At 41.0% G+C, this 18,441-nt stretch overlaps 1 protein-coding gene across 2 annotated transcripts in view; it reads left to right on the forward strand.

Annotated features, from left to right (window-relative positions):
- The window catches only part of arhgef10la (Rho guanine nucleotide exchange factor (GEF) 10-like a), a 212,532-nt gene that overhangs the window by 84,844 nt on the left and 109,247 nt on the right, over positions 1–18,441 (forward strand). For both annotated transcript variants that reach the window (XM_074665406.1, XM_074665415.1), the window contains one exon: positions 16,213–16,313. In XM_074665406.1, coding sequence (XP_074521507.1) covers positions 16,213–16,313 — 101 coding nt within the window. The remainder of the gene's footprint in view (positions 1–16,212; positions 16,314–18,441) is intronic.

An 18,441-nucleotide genomic window follows, 5' to 3' on the forward strand; every position in this document is an offset into this window, starting at 1 on the left:
AGCGGGGTTTCTTTGATTCTATGTGAGATGAGGTGTGCTTTCATAGATCCTTATTAATTTAAAAGAAGTTAAATTCTGCTTACCCTGAGTGCCTGTTAAATATGGTCAAGGTTTAATTTTTTCAAACTTGAAGTTTCCTCCTCTCATATGTATGCATTGATGTCAAAGCAGTGGGATAATTTCTTCTAAGGTGCTCACAGCCCTGAAAAGTGATAATAGAATTCAGCAGCACCATCTTTTATCCTTGCTTCTTTGTTCTTTGTTTTTCTGAACTGATTATTTTAAGAACACACCTGAGTGCCAGACTGATATCTGAAAGATAAACTTTGTCTTCTTGTGTAACTTCGCAGATTTCAAAGCTTGCCTCTGTTTTAAAGAGTTTTCACAACCTCCGTGACATCTTTGTGCTTCAGTTCATAATGGTTGTTCAGTCACTCTGAACTTTTGCACCTGCCACAACCTTTGCTCCCATTTCTGGGCTTTATTTATTCAGAGACAACTCGCTGATTTTAAGACTCAAGAAAAACACAAAACTTTTGGAGAGTACTCAGACACAGTGAGTCTGGAGCTGAAGAGCACTTACTGTGGACTTTGTTGAGTTTGGTGTTGTGGAAAGGTGTCTTGCTGTGAGAGTAATTTTGAAAATTTGGGGAAATTTGCTAAAGGAGTTCTTCAATTTTGATCTCAAGGTTATTTTTTTTTCATTTTGATTTTAGGTTGCAGTCACACAAGCAAACTGTACCGTGCTTAAGCACACTTCAACCCTAAAGTCTGGATCATTAAGCCCGTGTGACTGCACTGCCGTGCTAAAGCCTGATTCACTTCTCTGCTTTGGCACGCTTTGAAAAGGTGGACTTCAGCACAGTTAAGCACGCAGACAGCCCATATGACCCATGACATATGATCGCCACAACCGCCCCGTTAAACAATTATTTTTAGAGGGCTGTGTTGGGCCAAAACTTTTTAGCATAAACCATAGACTGTATAAAGAGTGGACAGCGTGGCTCCACCATTTACCATTGTACAGTTTTGAAGCCGAAATACCACCATCACAGACACAGCCATTGGTAGCCATTGTGCAGCCAGAGTCTGCACAGTAGAGGCTATGATGGACTCTGAAGGAATCTGAGTGGAGCCGGGTGACATAAGTCATATATATATATGTATATATATATATATATATATATATATATATATATATATATATATATATATATATATATAAAAACCTTTTGAGAAAACCTTCAGTTTCCTCAAAAGCCGACAGTGCGCCTTATAATCTGATGGGCCTTATATATGGATCAATATTGATTAATCATGGCTACCATAGTTAGGGGGCGTCGCCGGAGTAACAGCGGCAAGCAGTAAGAGCCTGTAAAGAGGAACTCTGCTAAGTGCTAACATTAGCCCGGGCTTCTTCTCTTGTTTATTGTTAGAGCAATACAGCGCCCCCCTAAAGGTCTGGCATGTGAACTGATCTCTGGAAATGGCTTTTGTTGACGGCAGAAACGGCTTCGTCTTTACAGCGCATTTTTTTTGAAAACGGCACAGAAAATAGTTGGATAGGAAAATTTGCGGCTCCATGTGGATGTAGCCTGAGTTTGACTGACTTATCTGACTGTTTTGTCTGTCTGTTGACATTCCCTTCAGCACAGCTCTATGTAGTGGATGCATAACGCAACCCCAGCCACTACTATAGCTTCTATTCTATGCGCCTTATAATGCGGTGCGCCCTATGTTTGAAAACAGTTTTCAGATAGGCCATTCATTGAAGGTGCGCCCTATACTCCGAAGCGCCTTGTAGTGCAGAAAATACGGTATATGTATAAACTTTTCAGGAAAAAAAGAGGACTTTAATATAAGGCAGCCACATAGTATCTTCAAATCACCTCAATAAATGGATGTGAGAAACATTTCTACAAAGTGTATTAAGTTTTTAAGTTTGATCACAGCCCATCTGGAATGGCTGGGTAGATGGATTTTTTTACCTATACTGCAGCCAGCCATCAGAGGGAGCAAATTTTGTTGTGACGGTACGTTAAGCTAAGTAAGACGACGTCCATTTAATTTACAGTCTATGGCATAAGTCTATGGCAGTCTATGAGTGGGCCATACTTAAGTCTGGTTTATACTAAAGTAGTGTGACAGCTGGCTGCACTCTCTAGTGAGGGAACGGCACTGCGGGGCGGCAGTCGTGCTTGAGTACGGCACAGTTTGAATGGCCAATGTGACCGCGCCCTTAGATGAAGCACAAGGTTTTGATGGTTGTTTTACCCCCGTATGAAAAACTGCTGTTGGCGCTGGTTCATAGCAGTACATCATCACAGGTCCCTAAACATTTAGATTCTTTGTGATAGCGTACCACAGGGCTTAAGGTCTAACTCTTGACCCAGTACAGTAGAAAAAGAGCTTAAGGCTGGAGATATACTTAACCTTGAGTAAATAACAGGCCGTGTTATAAACATAATGTTACACATGAGTGACCATGCACTTTGGGTTTTACTGAAGGATGCCTTTTGAGGACACACATGAGAGCTCAGGTCGTGAGCAACTATAAGCACAATGTAATCAAATGATGTGGCAGACCTTGCGGAGGACACTGTTTGGTTGATCCAGGATGGTGAATGGTCTTTTGCTTTCTGGACGTAACAGTCCCGGACTGGCAAGATACTTTTACAGACACTTGGCTCCACACTGCCACTCCAGTTCATGTGACTACTGCATCTTGCATTCCCGGCCAGGTCATTTTTAAGTGCATTGGTCACAAGCAGGGGATGTTGCTGTTATAACAATTTTCTCTAAATTGTTGAAATGTAGGCATTAAATGTCTAAAACTTTGGTTCTCTGCTGGAAAGCACTGGATTACTTTCCCTTCAAGTGTCTCAGGGTCTTATTCATGAGTGAGGATAAAATGGATTGTGAGATTTACGGGCAGATTGGTAAAACGCTGGCATTTTACTGCCCATTGGGTTGAAAAAGGAGCCAAGCTAGGGAACTTTGGTTCATCCTCATCTCTGTTCATACTCCGTGTGAAAACATGAATGATACAAGCAGCCAAAAAGATTTACCTTACTAGGGATCAGCTCTTTTTCCTACCTTTCCTCCCAAAGCCTAAAGATAAAGTGATGGAGCCATATCCATAAGGGATCTTCAACTTGAGCCACTGCTCCTTTGTATCAAAAGGGTCAGTTGAGGGGGTCTGGGCATTTGATAGGGACTTGTCCCTTTAGAGGTGATCCGGACGTGTCCAAGTGGGAGAAGACCCTGGGTTAGACCAATAACATGCTTTCAGGATTTATATCCTGCAGGAACTGGAATACATTGCTTTAGAGAAGAATATCTTGGTGACGTCTTGGGGAAGGGCACTAGCCGGCCTAGACCCTTGAGGAGCATCAGCAGCACTGGTCATTGGACCAAGATGATAGTTTCAACTGTTATAGTAACAGCTTTGAGTTTTGAGTGACATACTTGTTTATACAGTTTTATGTCAAGGCTGCACCACAGGCAGATAGCAGCACTCTTTTTCCAGTCCAGATCAACTTGAGTTTTCAGGCTACTTTTGTTCTGCCTTAAGAGAATCTTATGTCCGTTTGTTTACAACCCTCTGACCTCCATACATCCCCTTCAGTCTGAACCTTTTGTACCCTCTTGTTGTGTTTTTTCTGGGGCTGAGTGTTTAGGCCATCCAGGACTCCCCTAAGAACTCCGAACCATCACCTTTAACTCCTCTTAGTGTTTGCAGAGCAGTCTTTCTCTCTGACTCAGATGGGTGGAGGTGAACTGAAGGAAGGGTGCATGACAGACTGCCACTCAGCACTCACTCCTACATCTGTCCCGTCCTTGTGCATTAGTGTCACATGTGCGCTTCGGCGCTGACCTGCTCCCATAAATCAGCTGAACCAACTTCTTGCTTGCTTCACTTCTCTCGCACTGCTCTGCCCCCTCTCCTCTCCTGTCTTCCCTCCTTTTTTTGACTCGCTTTACATCTCAGCTCCCCTCATCTCCCCTCTGCCAGCATACCTGAGTGTAGTTCTCCATTCAGGCAGTGCGCTGCACCTGCACTGCGGCTGTCAATCAGCAGGCGGGAGGGAGGAATCGGAGGCTGCTCTCAGTTCAGCATGTCTGAGGCTGTGTGGGCATGAAGTGTTACCTAAGGAATCCAACCAAGTGAGCAGTTGTATTCGCGTCACACGCTGTCTCCCCTTCTGTCTTCGGCAAATTGCCTCAGCTATATTTAAGAGGGAAATGGTATGAATTACACCTTTTTGCAATGCCTCTGCTTTTTTTGACCATGTCAAAGAAGTTTGAGATCTTACTTACCTCTTTCTCATCCACAATCTCTTTCTATCCTCTATGTGAGTGCTTCCAGACCTGCCATTTTCTTACTTCCTCTATACCAAATGAAAATGAATTTGCAGCGGGCAGCAGCAGGTATGACAGAAGCAGAATTTCAGGCTGCTCACTGTTCTCCACTCTATTACCTTCTAATGATGTCTGAATGTGAAATTGTCTTCCCTCTCTGAGCCAAAGAGCCCAACCTCCAGCCCTTTTGTCGAGAGCTCTCTTATGCTCTCCTTTTTCTTTCCTTCATCGTCTACGAATCACTGTGGAATAGTTATGCAGGTGACTGAAGTAGGGCCATTATTTTGGAAAGCTGCTTAGTGCTTTAAAGAAGACGTCTCATCCTCTGCCAGACAGTGTATTTGTAGTTTCAATGAGGGTTGATCAATCAAGACAACGAAGTGCTCCTGTCAATGGCTGAGTCATTGCTACCTCAAGGCCAATGCTGGCAGTTTCACTTTGGACTGCTCTGCATTTAGAAGTTATTTCATTTCAGTTGACAAGAGAGGGATTCAAATATGAACATACAGCCTAGCCAGAGGTCTAACAAGCTAAAAAGGCGACAGACAAAGTATTTGCCATAGGAAGACATATGTTGAGGTTTAAGTTTGAAACAAAGAGAAGTACACCTACTGAGAAAAGTGACTTAGCTTTATGAGAGGAGTCTCAGTCAGATTAGTTGTCATGGTTAATTAGTCACAGAATATAATCTAAAATTTCAGTTTGCTGGCTCTACAGTGTGGCTCTTTGTTTCTGAGACTCAAAGTCAAACCTGTAGTTTCTGCTGAGAATTGACTCTCTGGGTTTCCTTTTTTTATAGCAAAAAAAAAAAAAACTGCGAATGAGGGACAATGTGAAGAGTTGATCCTAGTCAAATGAGCCCAAGTTTTGTGAGTTATTTTAGCTTTTAAGCTAACATAGCTAATCAATTAAGATAGATTCAAGGCCTCAGTATCAGAGTCATGCTTAAGATATTTGAAGCAGCCCAAGGAATCAAGAGACCCATTAGCTATTTAACAGCTAAATGCTGGGCTATAACCAATTAAATTCCATCAAAGAAATCAGAGGTTACACTAACTAAGCTAGAAAGGCAAAGCTAACTGACTAGCCTTTGAAAGATACACGTTTTATTCAGTAGAAACTAATTTTGAGGAAGGCAAAACCTCACTAAAGCAACCCAAGGAAAACAAGATGCTACAATAGTTACTCAGCAGCTAGGAGTAATGATAAAGCTAGCTATATAAGACAAAAGACAAAGATCTTAGTATCTGAGTTGCCATGACTCATACTGAAGATATTTTAAGCTACATGCTAGCTATTTAACAGCCACTTCCCCGACTAGGAGGTCTTACTATATATCCATGCTTGTTGGGCTAAAGCTAGCACACAAGTTGGGCTGGGTATTGCCAAAAACCTTGATTTGGTTATGATATTGATTCATTAGGTTGCAATTTGATATCGATTTGATTTGATTCGATAATGATTTAAATGCTTAGGTTATCAATTTTCATGCCCCATGTGAACACATGTGGTTTGTCACCTTACGTTTTGGAGCAATAAAACAACCCAAACGTCAGACTTAAAAGCTGAAGGATCTGGCTTGAAGATGTTCAAGCTTTCTTCATTGAACTAGTAAACAACTGAGTGAGGCAAAAGCCAACTAGAGCAGGTAAAGGGAAACAGGAGGCCACACACTAGCTAGACAACAGCTAGGAGTCAGGCTAGAAATAACTGAATGAGAATAAAATAATCAAAGGATATATGAAGCGGAGACATGGCTACATTAGCTATTTAGCAGATGAGTACCAAGCTAAAGCTAACTATATCCCATTAAAGCAATCAGAGGTAACATTATCTAAGCTAGTTAGCAACTCTGAGGCAGGCAAAAGCTAACTGACAGCACTTTGAAATAACGTTTTCTTACTTAAGTTAACAATCTGAGTGAGGCGGAAGCTATCTAATGCAGCCTGAGGAAAACGAGAGGCAACACAATAGTTAGTTAGCAGCTTGTCGTCAGGCTAAAGCTTGCTAAATTAAAGGTCACGATAGATTATTTTAGTTTGAATAAGGAAAATTCAAACTTAATTTGACCTTGAGACTCTAGTTTATTCACTACATTATGTAGTTAAACACTATCAACCAGGCTCAAGCTGACTTTTCTGTATGTCCTTCCTCTGTGACTGAGCAGTTGGTATGTAGTTTAGTGTTAGCTTACTTTACATACTCCCTTAACCTAAAACCTTTATCTGGACCAGACAAAGATGTACTTTTTTTTGTGCAAGGTAAATTCCTTCTTGCAGACATTTGTTGGTTTTAAGTCTTGTCCCTGGGTTTGACCAACAAAGTGAAAATCCTCTGAAACACTGAGCTCAGGAGGAGGCCTTGCATTTTTGGGTCCATTTCAGTATTGACTTTTGGTATCGACTTCAGGTGTGTTGTTTTTTTATCCTGTGAAGCCACTTTAAATCACTCTTATAAGACCTTCTCAGTGTTATCTGACGGTCATTTCCATTTTTAGAATCCTTTGTGGTATTCAGGTGGAGTGACATTGTCCTATTTTGTTTTATGGCAGTTGTTTTTATTGCATCCAGCAGCATGTCTTTCTTTTGATTTCTTGGAGGGCTCCTTCTTTTCTTTCCTGCTTCAATAGAGAAGTCTGACTGAGGGAATGGAAAAGACATACCTGGTAAAAATGTCAGCCAGGAGATAACATGAAAATAAAAGTTTTTGAGGTTACAAAACTGTCTGACAAACAAAATGAGCTGCCTAGAAACACAATGGCCTTTACTGAGACGCATGAAAGAATAACCATCCCTGAGCTATCTCTATACAGAAAAGCGTCACACTCGGCTGTATAGAGGGTGACACAGTCTGTCTCTGTGTGCTTATGTCTGGGCAGCCATGAGGGATCAGGCTGTAAAAACTGTGTTTGACTGGCATTTATTTGTTATGTCCCATGTCTTCTTGTGCTTTGTAGCCCAGTTCTGCAGAGATACAATTTGTAGCTCTTTCAAAACATGAAGAGAAAGACCTGAGAGGATAAAAGCGATAGGACAGCCCATGGCTATCTGTGAGAGTGTTAACTGTTGGCAACTCAGAAGCAGTCTCAGTCAGTCCTCGGGTGAACAGTCAGGAAAATTGAAATCTTTTTCTTCAAATGTGTGTCTGGATAGTCAGACTTTGACAGACAAGGTCACATTACAATTATTAAGGATATACCTGAGCAAAGCATTGGAGTCTGAATCCTTTCCTTAAATTTAGACTAGCTGTCACAATTTGAAGTAATTCCCCATGAACCGGTATTTGCTTATTGATTTATTTATTCATTTTGCTTTCTTAGGCAACAGTACTATATTGCAGTGTAACTTAAAAAGGGATCATACATGTGAATGAGACTGAGGACCAGCAGTCAGTCAATTGTTGTTAGTCACGATTGTTCTGCTATAGTAGGTGGAATAAGTCTACATTATGTGCATTTACTCTCAAAGTCATACATAAACTGGTGGTTTTAAAATAAATGTTGTTGCACTGATAAACCTGATGGCACTGAAGCCGCCCACCTGGCGATTCAGATCCCTTCAGATACGACAGCTGTGACTGAAAGGGAATACAGGAAGCAGAAAGGAATTCAAGGTTGGGAGTTAAACCTGCAATAGCTCCTGAATGAGGGCCATACTCTTGAAGCACTATGGTCCCTGACATCAGCATTTTACTGATTACATGATTAAAAACAATAGGTTTAAAATTGATTGATTGAAGTGCAATTAACTTTGAATACCTAATGTTGGTATACACTCACTTCCCACTTAGGTACAACTTGCAGGCACTGGATAAACTCGCTTTTGCCTTCATAACTGCCTTAAATCTTGGTGGTAGAGATTTAACAAGGGGCTGAAAACAGTCCCCAAAGACGATGCTCCATATGGACATTATTAACAACTAAGGGATGTCCGGATCAGATCATGTGACCGAAAATCAGGGCTGATCACAAGGTTACAGACTCGATTGGAATCGGACATTACATGCCATTCAGGATTTGTATGTGTGTGTGTGTGTGTGTGTCTATATTTATTTATTTATTTATATATATATATATATATATATATATATATATATATATATATATATATATATATATATATATATATATATATATATATATATAGACAACAACAACTGCTCCTCTTCTACTGCCCCCCTATCCCAAGGTGTCCTTCAGGGTTCGGTGCTCGGTCCCCTCCTTTTCATCCTTTACCTCCTTCCCCTTGGTCAGATTATCCAACGTCATGGTCTCCGCTTTCATTGTTACGCCGACGACATTCAACTCTACACATCCACTGAATCAATAACCTCTCTGACCCAGTCCGCCCTCTCTTCCTGCCTCTCCGACATCAGCTCCTGGTTACAAAGTAATTTTCTCAAACTTAACCTCTCAAAATCTGACATTTTTTTAATCGGTCCAAACTCCCTTACTTCTACAGCCAATGACTTCCACATCATCTTTCAAAACTCCACCCTCGTACCTTCTTCCCATTGCCATAACCTCGGAGTCATCTTTGACAATAAGCTCACCTTCTCTCATCACATCAAAGCAATTACAAAAACAGCCTTCCTCCATCTTAAGAACATCGCCCGCCTTCACCCCTCTCTTTCCTTCTCTGCAGCTGAAACCCTCATCCACGCCTTCATCACATCACAAATCGATTACTGCAATAGCATTCTTTTTGGCACAACCAACAACCACCTCAACAAACTTCAGTATATACAAAACTCTGCCGCCCGCCTCCTCACCCGTACCCGTTCCCGCGAACACATAACTCCCATTCTTCAAGATCTCCACTGGCTTCCCGTCCATTACCGTATACAGTTTAAAATCCTCCTTCTCACTCACAAAGCACTCCATAACCAGGCCCCTCCATACCTTATTGACATGCTCCACACCTACACCCCTTCCTGCACCCTCCGTTCTTCAGTAGCAAACCTCCTCACCGTCCCTAGGACCAAGCACCGAACCTGGGGGGATAGAGCCTTCTCTGTTGCTGCCCACTCCCTTTGGAACTCACTCCCACAACACCTCCGTGATACTGCTGACCTCACTGCCTTCAAAACAAAACTCAAAACTCACCTGTTTCGCATAGCCTTTAATTTAAACTAACAACCCCACGTACTGAACTTGCTTTTACTCTACACCTTTGAATTGTTTTTGCCTCGTCTTCTTTTTCTATTCATGTCTTTCTTTTTACTGTTACCTCATTTTTTAATTTTTTTTTTTGTATCTGTTTTTAAACTTGTTTTTATACTGCTTTTACCTTGTAAAGCGTCTTTGAGTTCTTGAAAAGCGCTCTATAAATAAAATGTATTATTATTATTATTATATATGAGATCGGGACATCCCTATTAACAACACAACACTTAGGTTAGATGGTCCATGAGATGGAAGTATAGTGATGCGAAAGAAAAGCGGGTAAGTCTTGTCACTTCTCTTAAATGATGTAATACCTCTGTCACAGGTAGCTGTTTACATCTACGTCAACGTTAAAGTCAATATTAACTACTTTTTTCTGAAATTGCGCACTTCTGTTAGTACATTTCCATGAAGTACACTGCGTACACAATGTGCTTGCTGGGGCACTGCACAAAATCTTATAAGGTGGTAAAGTCTCTAACCAAACAGTGGGTTTTGGTGAGGGTTTAGAAAGTGTACAGGTTCAGGCAGTTTCAGATGTTTAGCGGTAAGATCTTACAGAGGGTGGAGGCAGAGACAGAGAAAGTCCTGTCTTCTCAGGTTCAGTACTTGGTGTCAGGTGGTGGGGAGAAGATGTAAGTGTGGAAGCAGGTTGTTGAGGAAGGGGCCTGGCTATGGAGGGTTTTGTGGGTGAAGAAGATTTTAAATGTTTTGCTGTTTGATAGGGAGCCAATGGAGGTTTTGGAGGACTGGGGTGATGTGGTCAGGTAGGTGTATGTGAGCAGCAGAGATACTATCTAAGTTGTGGTCATGTGAGGATGGGGTGAGGGAAGCTTTGTCGATGGAGAGCTTCAAGTTGTTGGTTGTTATGGTGAGGGATTTGGGGTTCATGATTAAGATGCAGATTTTTCACAGGTGAGTTGAAAGTAGTTTTTTCACTTCCAGGATTTAATTTCTGTCTGTTAGTTAGGGTGAATTAATTAACCATCATCCATTGTTTGATCCATTTCTGCCCCTTCAGCTACAAAACCAAGATGGCGACCATTGAGGGTAAAAGGGGCCAGCATTCCACACTTAACTTTTCAACTCTTAGAAGTTGCTGAGAAATCAAAGTGCACTAAATGCATGGAGTTGCTTCCATGTGATTTGCTGATGAGATATTTTGGAGCAGCCAAAAAAGGTGTACCCTATAAAGTAGCCACTGAGTGTATATCCTTTCTGCAAAAACCTGTCCAAGAAGGGATAAATTCATTCTTTTAGGCAGAATTCATAGAGTTTCACACTGGCAGTAAGTTAAAGGGTCCTCAGGTGATTTTTCTCTATAGTCTTTAATGTTGTTGTTTCATTTTGTCTCTTTAATTATACAAAGTAGCAATTAAAAAATATATTTCTCCAAATGTGCTTGCTTAGGGTTATTGGCTGTTGTTCTACTGTAGCCTTGGGCGGATGCAATGACAAATGAGGGACCAGAGTACATTGGTCGCAAAGAGTAACACTGCTGGGAGCACAGTCAGCTGCATGAGAGCACGAAAAGTACCAAAGAACATAGCCATAATCGAAACACACATTAGGTGGTATTAATAAACATTTTTATTGCAGTTTTGTAACCTTCTCTTCTCAATGAGGTATGAGATTCTTTTCTGCACGGTATGAATGACGATAGATCAACTGTCAAAAACATCCACATTTCCATACAGGGTCAGAGGCAAAATGCAAATTCCAGATTAAAGATGTGTCCTCTGACATGTAACGCGGCCTTCAGCAAACTATAACCACATGATTTACTTTGAAGAGGATGACAGGACGTTTTTCTAGTGCGGTAAACTTTGAATTATGCATTCATACACATACATATATTAGTCAGTGCATACACAGAAGACACAACATTCATCTCTGGAGGACTTAATTTTCTTCTTCTTGACTCATTAATTTTCTGAACCCCTCATTTCATTAACACACAGTAATCACAGAGTTTGGTGTTTTTAGTGACTGAATGTGTATACTCAAGTTAAAGGAACAGTTCCTCTAGAAGCTGTATTCTCAATATCAAATGCTCACCCCCTGCAGACTTGAAAGGTCCTTTCAAAAGGATGGCAGGTGCAGTCGCCTTGAATTCACAGCTTTTACAATGGATACCAACAGTGACCCAGTTTCCAGGGGGAAAAAAAAGTTCACAGGAACTTTGGATATAACTCTTGCAGCATAATAAAACTTTCCAACGTCCGTTTTAATGTTAGGAACTTTTACCTTTTTCCCTCCAATGTTAAACCAGATTATGAGGTTGCTTTTTATTTTTATTTAAAGAGAACCTTTTTTTTTTTTAAAGAGTTCCACAGACTTATTAAGACACAGACTCTTAATACTGCATTATGAAGTGGAGGCCTTGAAATGTAGCTGAGGTGTGCTTGAAGCCAGGAGGAAAATTTGAGCATTAGTGTTCACACATGCAGCCTGCCCGGAAAAAGTTTGAAATAGTAAAGGCAGTTTTAAAAAAATATTGTGATTACTTACTCTCTTCTACAAAAGGTGTCCAAACTTTTTTTTTTTAAAGAGGGCTACATTTGATTTTGCAAAAACGACCAAGGGCCAGCAGCTCTCGCCAACATCTTTGTTAACCCTGGAGGTAACTTTGAATGCTGTATCAGATGACTCAGTGGTTTCTTGTCTCCAGGTATCGCCAAACATACCCGTGGCGTCATTACAGAAATCAAACTTCACCTGCCTCTCATTTTTTTTCTTGATACCAGATGATAAGTGGTCAGTTTTCTGCAGTGTTACGTGCTGCGTAAACATCAGCAAAATGTGCTTCTTCTCAAGGAAAATGTTCTCCATTAGGGGGCGATATGGGGAAAATATGTCTGCTTATTTTAATGGCAGGATCAGGATCTGGATTTGATCATGACTGATTTTCATATTTTACTATTCTGCACCATTTCATAACTTTTCTCTAGTCGAGAGTCCTTCAAAGTGTTTTTTGAACACTCACATTTTCACATCAGGATAAACACATTCATTTAAAGACATCAGCTGTAAGACCTATTAAGTTTCTGAAGAATATACAGAGCATTCATTTTATTGAAGTAGCCTGTGCACATTCCAAATGCAGTTTAGTGAGCCATCAGTTCAGGTTAAAGTCACTAAATATCATTATATTTGACACAAAACTGCAGACAGAGCGCTTACTTTGGACTGCTACTTGTGTTTTGAAACCCGTGGTGGTTTTAAACTTTTCATATTCATTTTTCAAGGCGATAGACTCCCTTTTAAATGGTTGAATGCCTAGAAAATAAACCTTGACTTGATCAGCCCTTTATATAATACTGTCTAGAAGGAATGAATTAAATAATCCATGTACTCTTATAACTTTTTCAGTGTATTTTCTGCTTCCTCATTCCACCTCTCCTTTTCCCTCACACAAAAAGACGGACACACACAGCTTGTATCCCGCTGCGTCTGACCTTAAATGGGCTCCAAAGAGCCTACACTGATCAGAACCTGCGCTCGTCGTGCTGATCCCAGCAGGGCTCACACATTAGCAGCTTCACAAGAGTCCGAGTCCACCTACAAGTGATAAACTGTGACCGGGCAGTGTGGTCATCACAACCTGCCCTGGGTGCTCTGGATGCTCTGGAACCACAGAACCTCAGTTTACAGGACTGGAACACTGTAAGGCTAAGAGAAAAAAGTATCCCTACCTGTTGAAGATAATGCCGTTTCTGTACAGGGTTCTTCAAAACGGTTGCTTTTTCCTGTAGAGTACAATGTCCAAACCATTTACTTTCTTTCTCTATAGCGATGTCAAACCCTTCCATTCTGTCATCCTGACATTTAGGATAAGGGAAGTAAAGTGCTCCATGGCAACATCAGTGCCTATGCCATTTTCCCTGCGCTCTCTAAAGCTCTTATAGAAGTCTTTCACTGGCATAAAAACCAGATAACACTGTCTTTACAGTCTGTTTTCTCAAACCCAGAGCCCAGGCTTTACACAAAGAGTCAGAGCTTCAAACGTTGAGAATTTTTCTTTTTGGGGAGGATTGATGATGTTGGAAACAACCTGTGCTCTGATTTTGGCTCCAAGGTTTCCACCTTTTTTTCTCACAAATATGACACTCAGTCAGTTGTTTTTGCATCAATGAATTACTGGAGGGAATTTCTCAGACTGGTAATTGATCTAGTTTAATAACTACATTTAAATAACATACTCAGGGGATGAGCTATGACTAAAACCTAGAATAAAAATCACATTGTTTCAGTGGCTTATTCTAAAAAACATAAGGATCACAAGTCCTTGGTGTTTAATAACTGGAAGGTATAGAATGTGCACATGGGAAAGAATTTCTTGAATGAATCAAAGGTGACATTTATTTTGGAAAGACTACTTGATGATTAGTTATTCTCAGAGTCTATTTGGAGCTTGAACTCCACAGGGAGACAGGGGGATTAAAGCATGGTGGGTTTGAGCCACAGTAAAACCTATCCCCCTCCTGTGGAGCTCTGACACTGGTGGTGGAGGTGTTGGCTAATGAAGACATCTGAGGCTAATGAGACGAAGGTGATAATCACAACAGGAAAGATGGTTTTTAAATTTGTCCAGAGCAGAAGGACTGGAAAGACTGGGCTGTGAAATCTGGGATATGATGTGGAGGTGGAGGGTCATATGTATTTAATGAATGAATGAAGTGAAAGAAAAAAAGCATGTTTGAAATCAGCAGCAAAAAGTAAAAGGACAAGGAACTTTCCCCTACTTGCTTCAACTGTCAGACCTGCCCATACTTTTCATCTGTCTAAGAACTTTGTGAAGCAGAGCCTGCACACAGGACCTGCACGCTGAATGTTTCTGATTGGTGGAGCTCTTGCAGTGTTTTCATTTCCTCCTCTGTCTGTCCAGAATAAGATGACACCAAGCTGTGATTGACTTGGTTTAGTACCTCCTAAAAAATTGTATTCCTGAGCCTGATAGTGTGTCTCTTTCAGCTCCCAGTGTTACAGTTTAAAGAGTGACCCTGTAAAAAAGAGAGCCCAGTTTCCACCAAGCGGTTCAGTTCGGTTCGTCTCAGCAGGGCATGGATTTTATGGCATTTCTACTGACTAATCCCAGGACAGACCTCCAAATAACCGGGACTAGCTGTCCCACTTTTTGGCACCCTTCCGTAGGGGTGCCAGACTAAACCGATACGATCTTGGAAGGTGGAGCTACAACACTGCAGACCGTTGATGGGTCGAAAAAACCATCACTTATCGTGCGACATAGGCTGCATTTCTCCTGGCAGCTCACAGACTTCTTTGAAACAAAACTTAATTGCACTTTGTATCACAGAGCCACATGCCAATCACAAAGAAGACGAAATGCTGGATGTGTCGCTACTGTGTCGTGTTGTTCTTCTTCATTGGATTTATTAGCGAGGTACACTGTGTTGCGCTGCTATGGCGTTACACTATCACGTTACTGATGCTGCTGTCGGCATCCAGCTTACATGCCCCCTACCACCTACCACCAGGGAGCACAGTTGGCTGTTTAAATGCAAACAGGACCACATTGGAAAAAAACTGAAATCTTATCAAGATTTTTTTTGTCTTATTTTCAGTAGAAAATGTCTTTTTAGACTTAATATGAGACACAATGACCTGGCCAGTCCAGAAAAGTGTCTTATTTCAGGCTATTTAAAGACAAAGATGAGGTCTGAATTGCTTGTGACATGTTAAAATTATCTGCCAATGGAATAAGAGAAAAGTGACTATGATAAGACATTATTCTAGTTTTCAGTAAATATTTGAACAATTTTTCTTCTTCCATTGGCAGTTTTTTTTACCTGTCATTTTTCCTTAAAATGACTTAAAACAAGACATTTTTCTGGACTGACTAGTTGATTGTGGCTCATTTTAAGTATAACAAGACCATTTTTACTTAAAATAAGACAAAAACAGTTGAAAAGATTTCTGTTTTTGCAGTGCAAGCTTAACCGAGCCAACCTGTACCAAACCGTACTGATCTTAATCAGACTGCCTGGTGGTAACTGGGCTCTAGAGACCTCCAGCTGAACATGGATATCCTACTTCAGTTTTCTGTACTTGAATGTACCAAAAATTTCCTCATCAGAATAGTATTTAATGATGATCTCAAACCGTTCGAGAAGGACGCATCCTGCTAGTTGGCAATCGATGGGTTTGTTTTGAAGCTGAAGCACTGGCCAAGACGGCAGAGTGGTCCAGTGTTTTGGGCTGTTTGTTACTTGTGCTCATCAGTATTTTGATCTTGAAAATGGAAATAATGTTCATGTTGGCAGTTTGTGGTTTAAAGTAATATATAACCGTTAAACTGAAACAATGTTTAACCAGCACAGGCATGTGGATGTTAACCTGCAAGGAGGGCCAAAGGCTGGTGGTCCTAGCTCCACTAAAGCTCCACTTTGGAAACCAATTTGATTTGGTTTACTTGCAGACTGTGATCCCTGATAAATTATGCTCAAGTCTATCTCCCTTGAGCTTTTTATTGCCTTTAGACGGTTTTCTTGTTCTTTTTTTTTTTTAGCGAGAATTGAAAGTGAACAACATGGGAATGAGTTGCTCCAGGTCATCCTTAATTATGGATGCTTTTATTTCTTGGTGTTCCTCGAAAATGTCAAATGTCAAAACTCCACCGTGTGTTTATTTCAACCTGTGTTTTGCTATTTGCGTGTCTCCTCCAGGTCAGGACGTCCTGTCAGCTTCATGGTGGTCCTCAACACTCCCAGCCCCCTCAGCAAGATCTCCTGGGTCAACCGTCTGCACTTGGCCAAGATTGCACTACGTAAGCACACACGCTTACTTGTACACAGATACACACACTCTTACACACACACACACCCAGGCAGAAAGGATTACAACGTCATTTCTATTTAAACAGAATGATGTAATGCAGTGAAATGTAATCACAATGTTTTAAGGCAGCGGCTCAGACACAGCATCAGTGTTCACTTCACTCTCTATTTGCTGAGCAGGAAAGCCGAGTTTCGACTTTAACAATCAGAGGAAAATGGAGATTCTCTGCCGGGTTGAGTGAAGTTTATATGTAGAGGATGGAAGCAAACAGAATGAATAACCTTATGTGAAAAACATCTTTCTTTCATAAAATAATCATTTCAGAGAAGTTTTGTTGCCAGATGAAGTCTTAAGTTTCATTCTGGGCCTTGAAAAAGCGTTCAGATCCCTTCAAGAGCAGATTTCTGCAGCTCTTTCTTTTACTCTGGACATGTTGTGGTCAACATTCAAAGAGGAAGAGAATGGCCAGACCATGCCCAGCAGGGAGCAGCACAGTTCTGTTTTTTATCCTCCTAACCTCTCTCCTCCAACCCCTTGCCTTGCTCTGTCCGGGCCTGAGCCCTACTGTGCAGTCCGACCCACTATAGGAGGTCTTTCTCTCTGGGCTTCATCAATGCGTGCTGTCATCCAGCAGTGAAAACGGACACGGGACTACCGCGGACATTAATCTGCTTATTTGGCCATGATGGCACGCAAATCCAACCCACTCACCGCCCCAGCCCTGTTTCCCTCCGTCCCTTCCTGAGCTCTGTGTCGCCTTAAGCGCTCTTCCTTGTCACACACGCTTTATTCTGGGTTTGTTGTTCGGGCAGTATGTCTCTCAGCACTGTGCTCGAATCATATTGTTGTGGCTTCCTGCATCCCAGAGGCCTTTGCTGTAAACGTGGCACAGCAGCATTTGAAGCTTGAGAGGAACTTATTGGTTATTTCTGGAATAAGGACACTCAATTAAATGTTTCGCTTCCACAAGTGGCCGGAGATGTATTTGTCAATGTTTTTAATACCGTGGCATTACCCTCAAAGGATCAGTGAATCTAGGTATGGGCAAAGGTCAAGCTGTTTTCAATTTACTGAAGTCCCCTCCCTGGTATCCTCACATTCACTGTCTTTACAGAGAAATAAAGAGCTCAGAACAGGAACACTGTATGCTGCTGCTCTGACATCCACAGTGAGGAGATGGAGGTATAGGAAACATACAGTACCTTTTGTTGACTTCCCAGTGAATCTCGGAGTTTGTCAAAGTGGCATCAAAAACATCCGGCTGAGGAGAGCCGGGGATGCTGCTGAGGCAGTGAAGCGCAGCATCACCAGCTTTTCCTTGTTGCTCAAACCTTTATCAACTACTTGGCAGACATGACGATGAGGGCAGAGGCATATTTGTGGCATGCAGCTCTCCAGTCCTGTGGTTATTAAGGCCAAATCATACAAGTTTCCACGGCTGTCACATGGAGCTGGTGTCACATGCTTCAGTTGCTCCCAACCCTGTGTTTAAGTCTTTGTATTGATCTATTTTTAGAACAATTCTTCAATTTATTGAAATTAAAATATGCTTTTTTTTTACATTTACCTTTTGGGATTTTTAATTTTGATTTGATTTGATTCATTTCAAAAACAAAACATTAAGCACAACAAATAAAGAACTTATACATATGAATGAAAAGGGAGCAGAAGAAAGACAAGTTCTTGTTTTGTTTGCCTCTTCCCTCACAAAATATTATTTACAAGTCACCTAGTGCAAAAATTAAAAAGAGCTGCAGGCCAACATGCCATATTACACCTAATTTGTGCTTATTCCCCAAAAAGCAGAAAACAACCCCTAAAACAAGGATCCATAAAAGATCTGTATTTAGACTCCTCTAATGTTCACGAAACAAAAGTTATTTTTATTGAAACTCTTATCACCATTATTTACTTAACATCTTATATTTGATAATATTCTTAAAAATATACTTTGATTTTGCCTGTTTGGTGTCCTTTTCCAGGTTATACCTAAGCATCTTTAAGTGGTTACATTGGTAAAAACATGCAGTGGCTGAATGGGATTTCACCAAAAGAGCTAATTCTTTATGCTTACTTCAGTGACCTTACAGACAAAAATTTGTAGCTACAGCAAAATT

The sequence above is a fragment of the Halichoeres trimaculatus genome, unplaced genomic scaffold (genome assembly GCF_033239565.1).
Source record: "Halichoeres trimaculatus isolate MK-OKI-2021-1 unplaced genomic scaffold, fHalTri1.1 fHalTri1_scaffold_1, whole genome shotgun sequence".
In the NCBI taxonomy this organism is placed as follows: domain Eukaryota; kingdom Metazoa; phylum Chordata; class Actinopteri; order Labriformes; family Labridae; genus Halichoeres; species Halichoeres trimaculatus.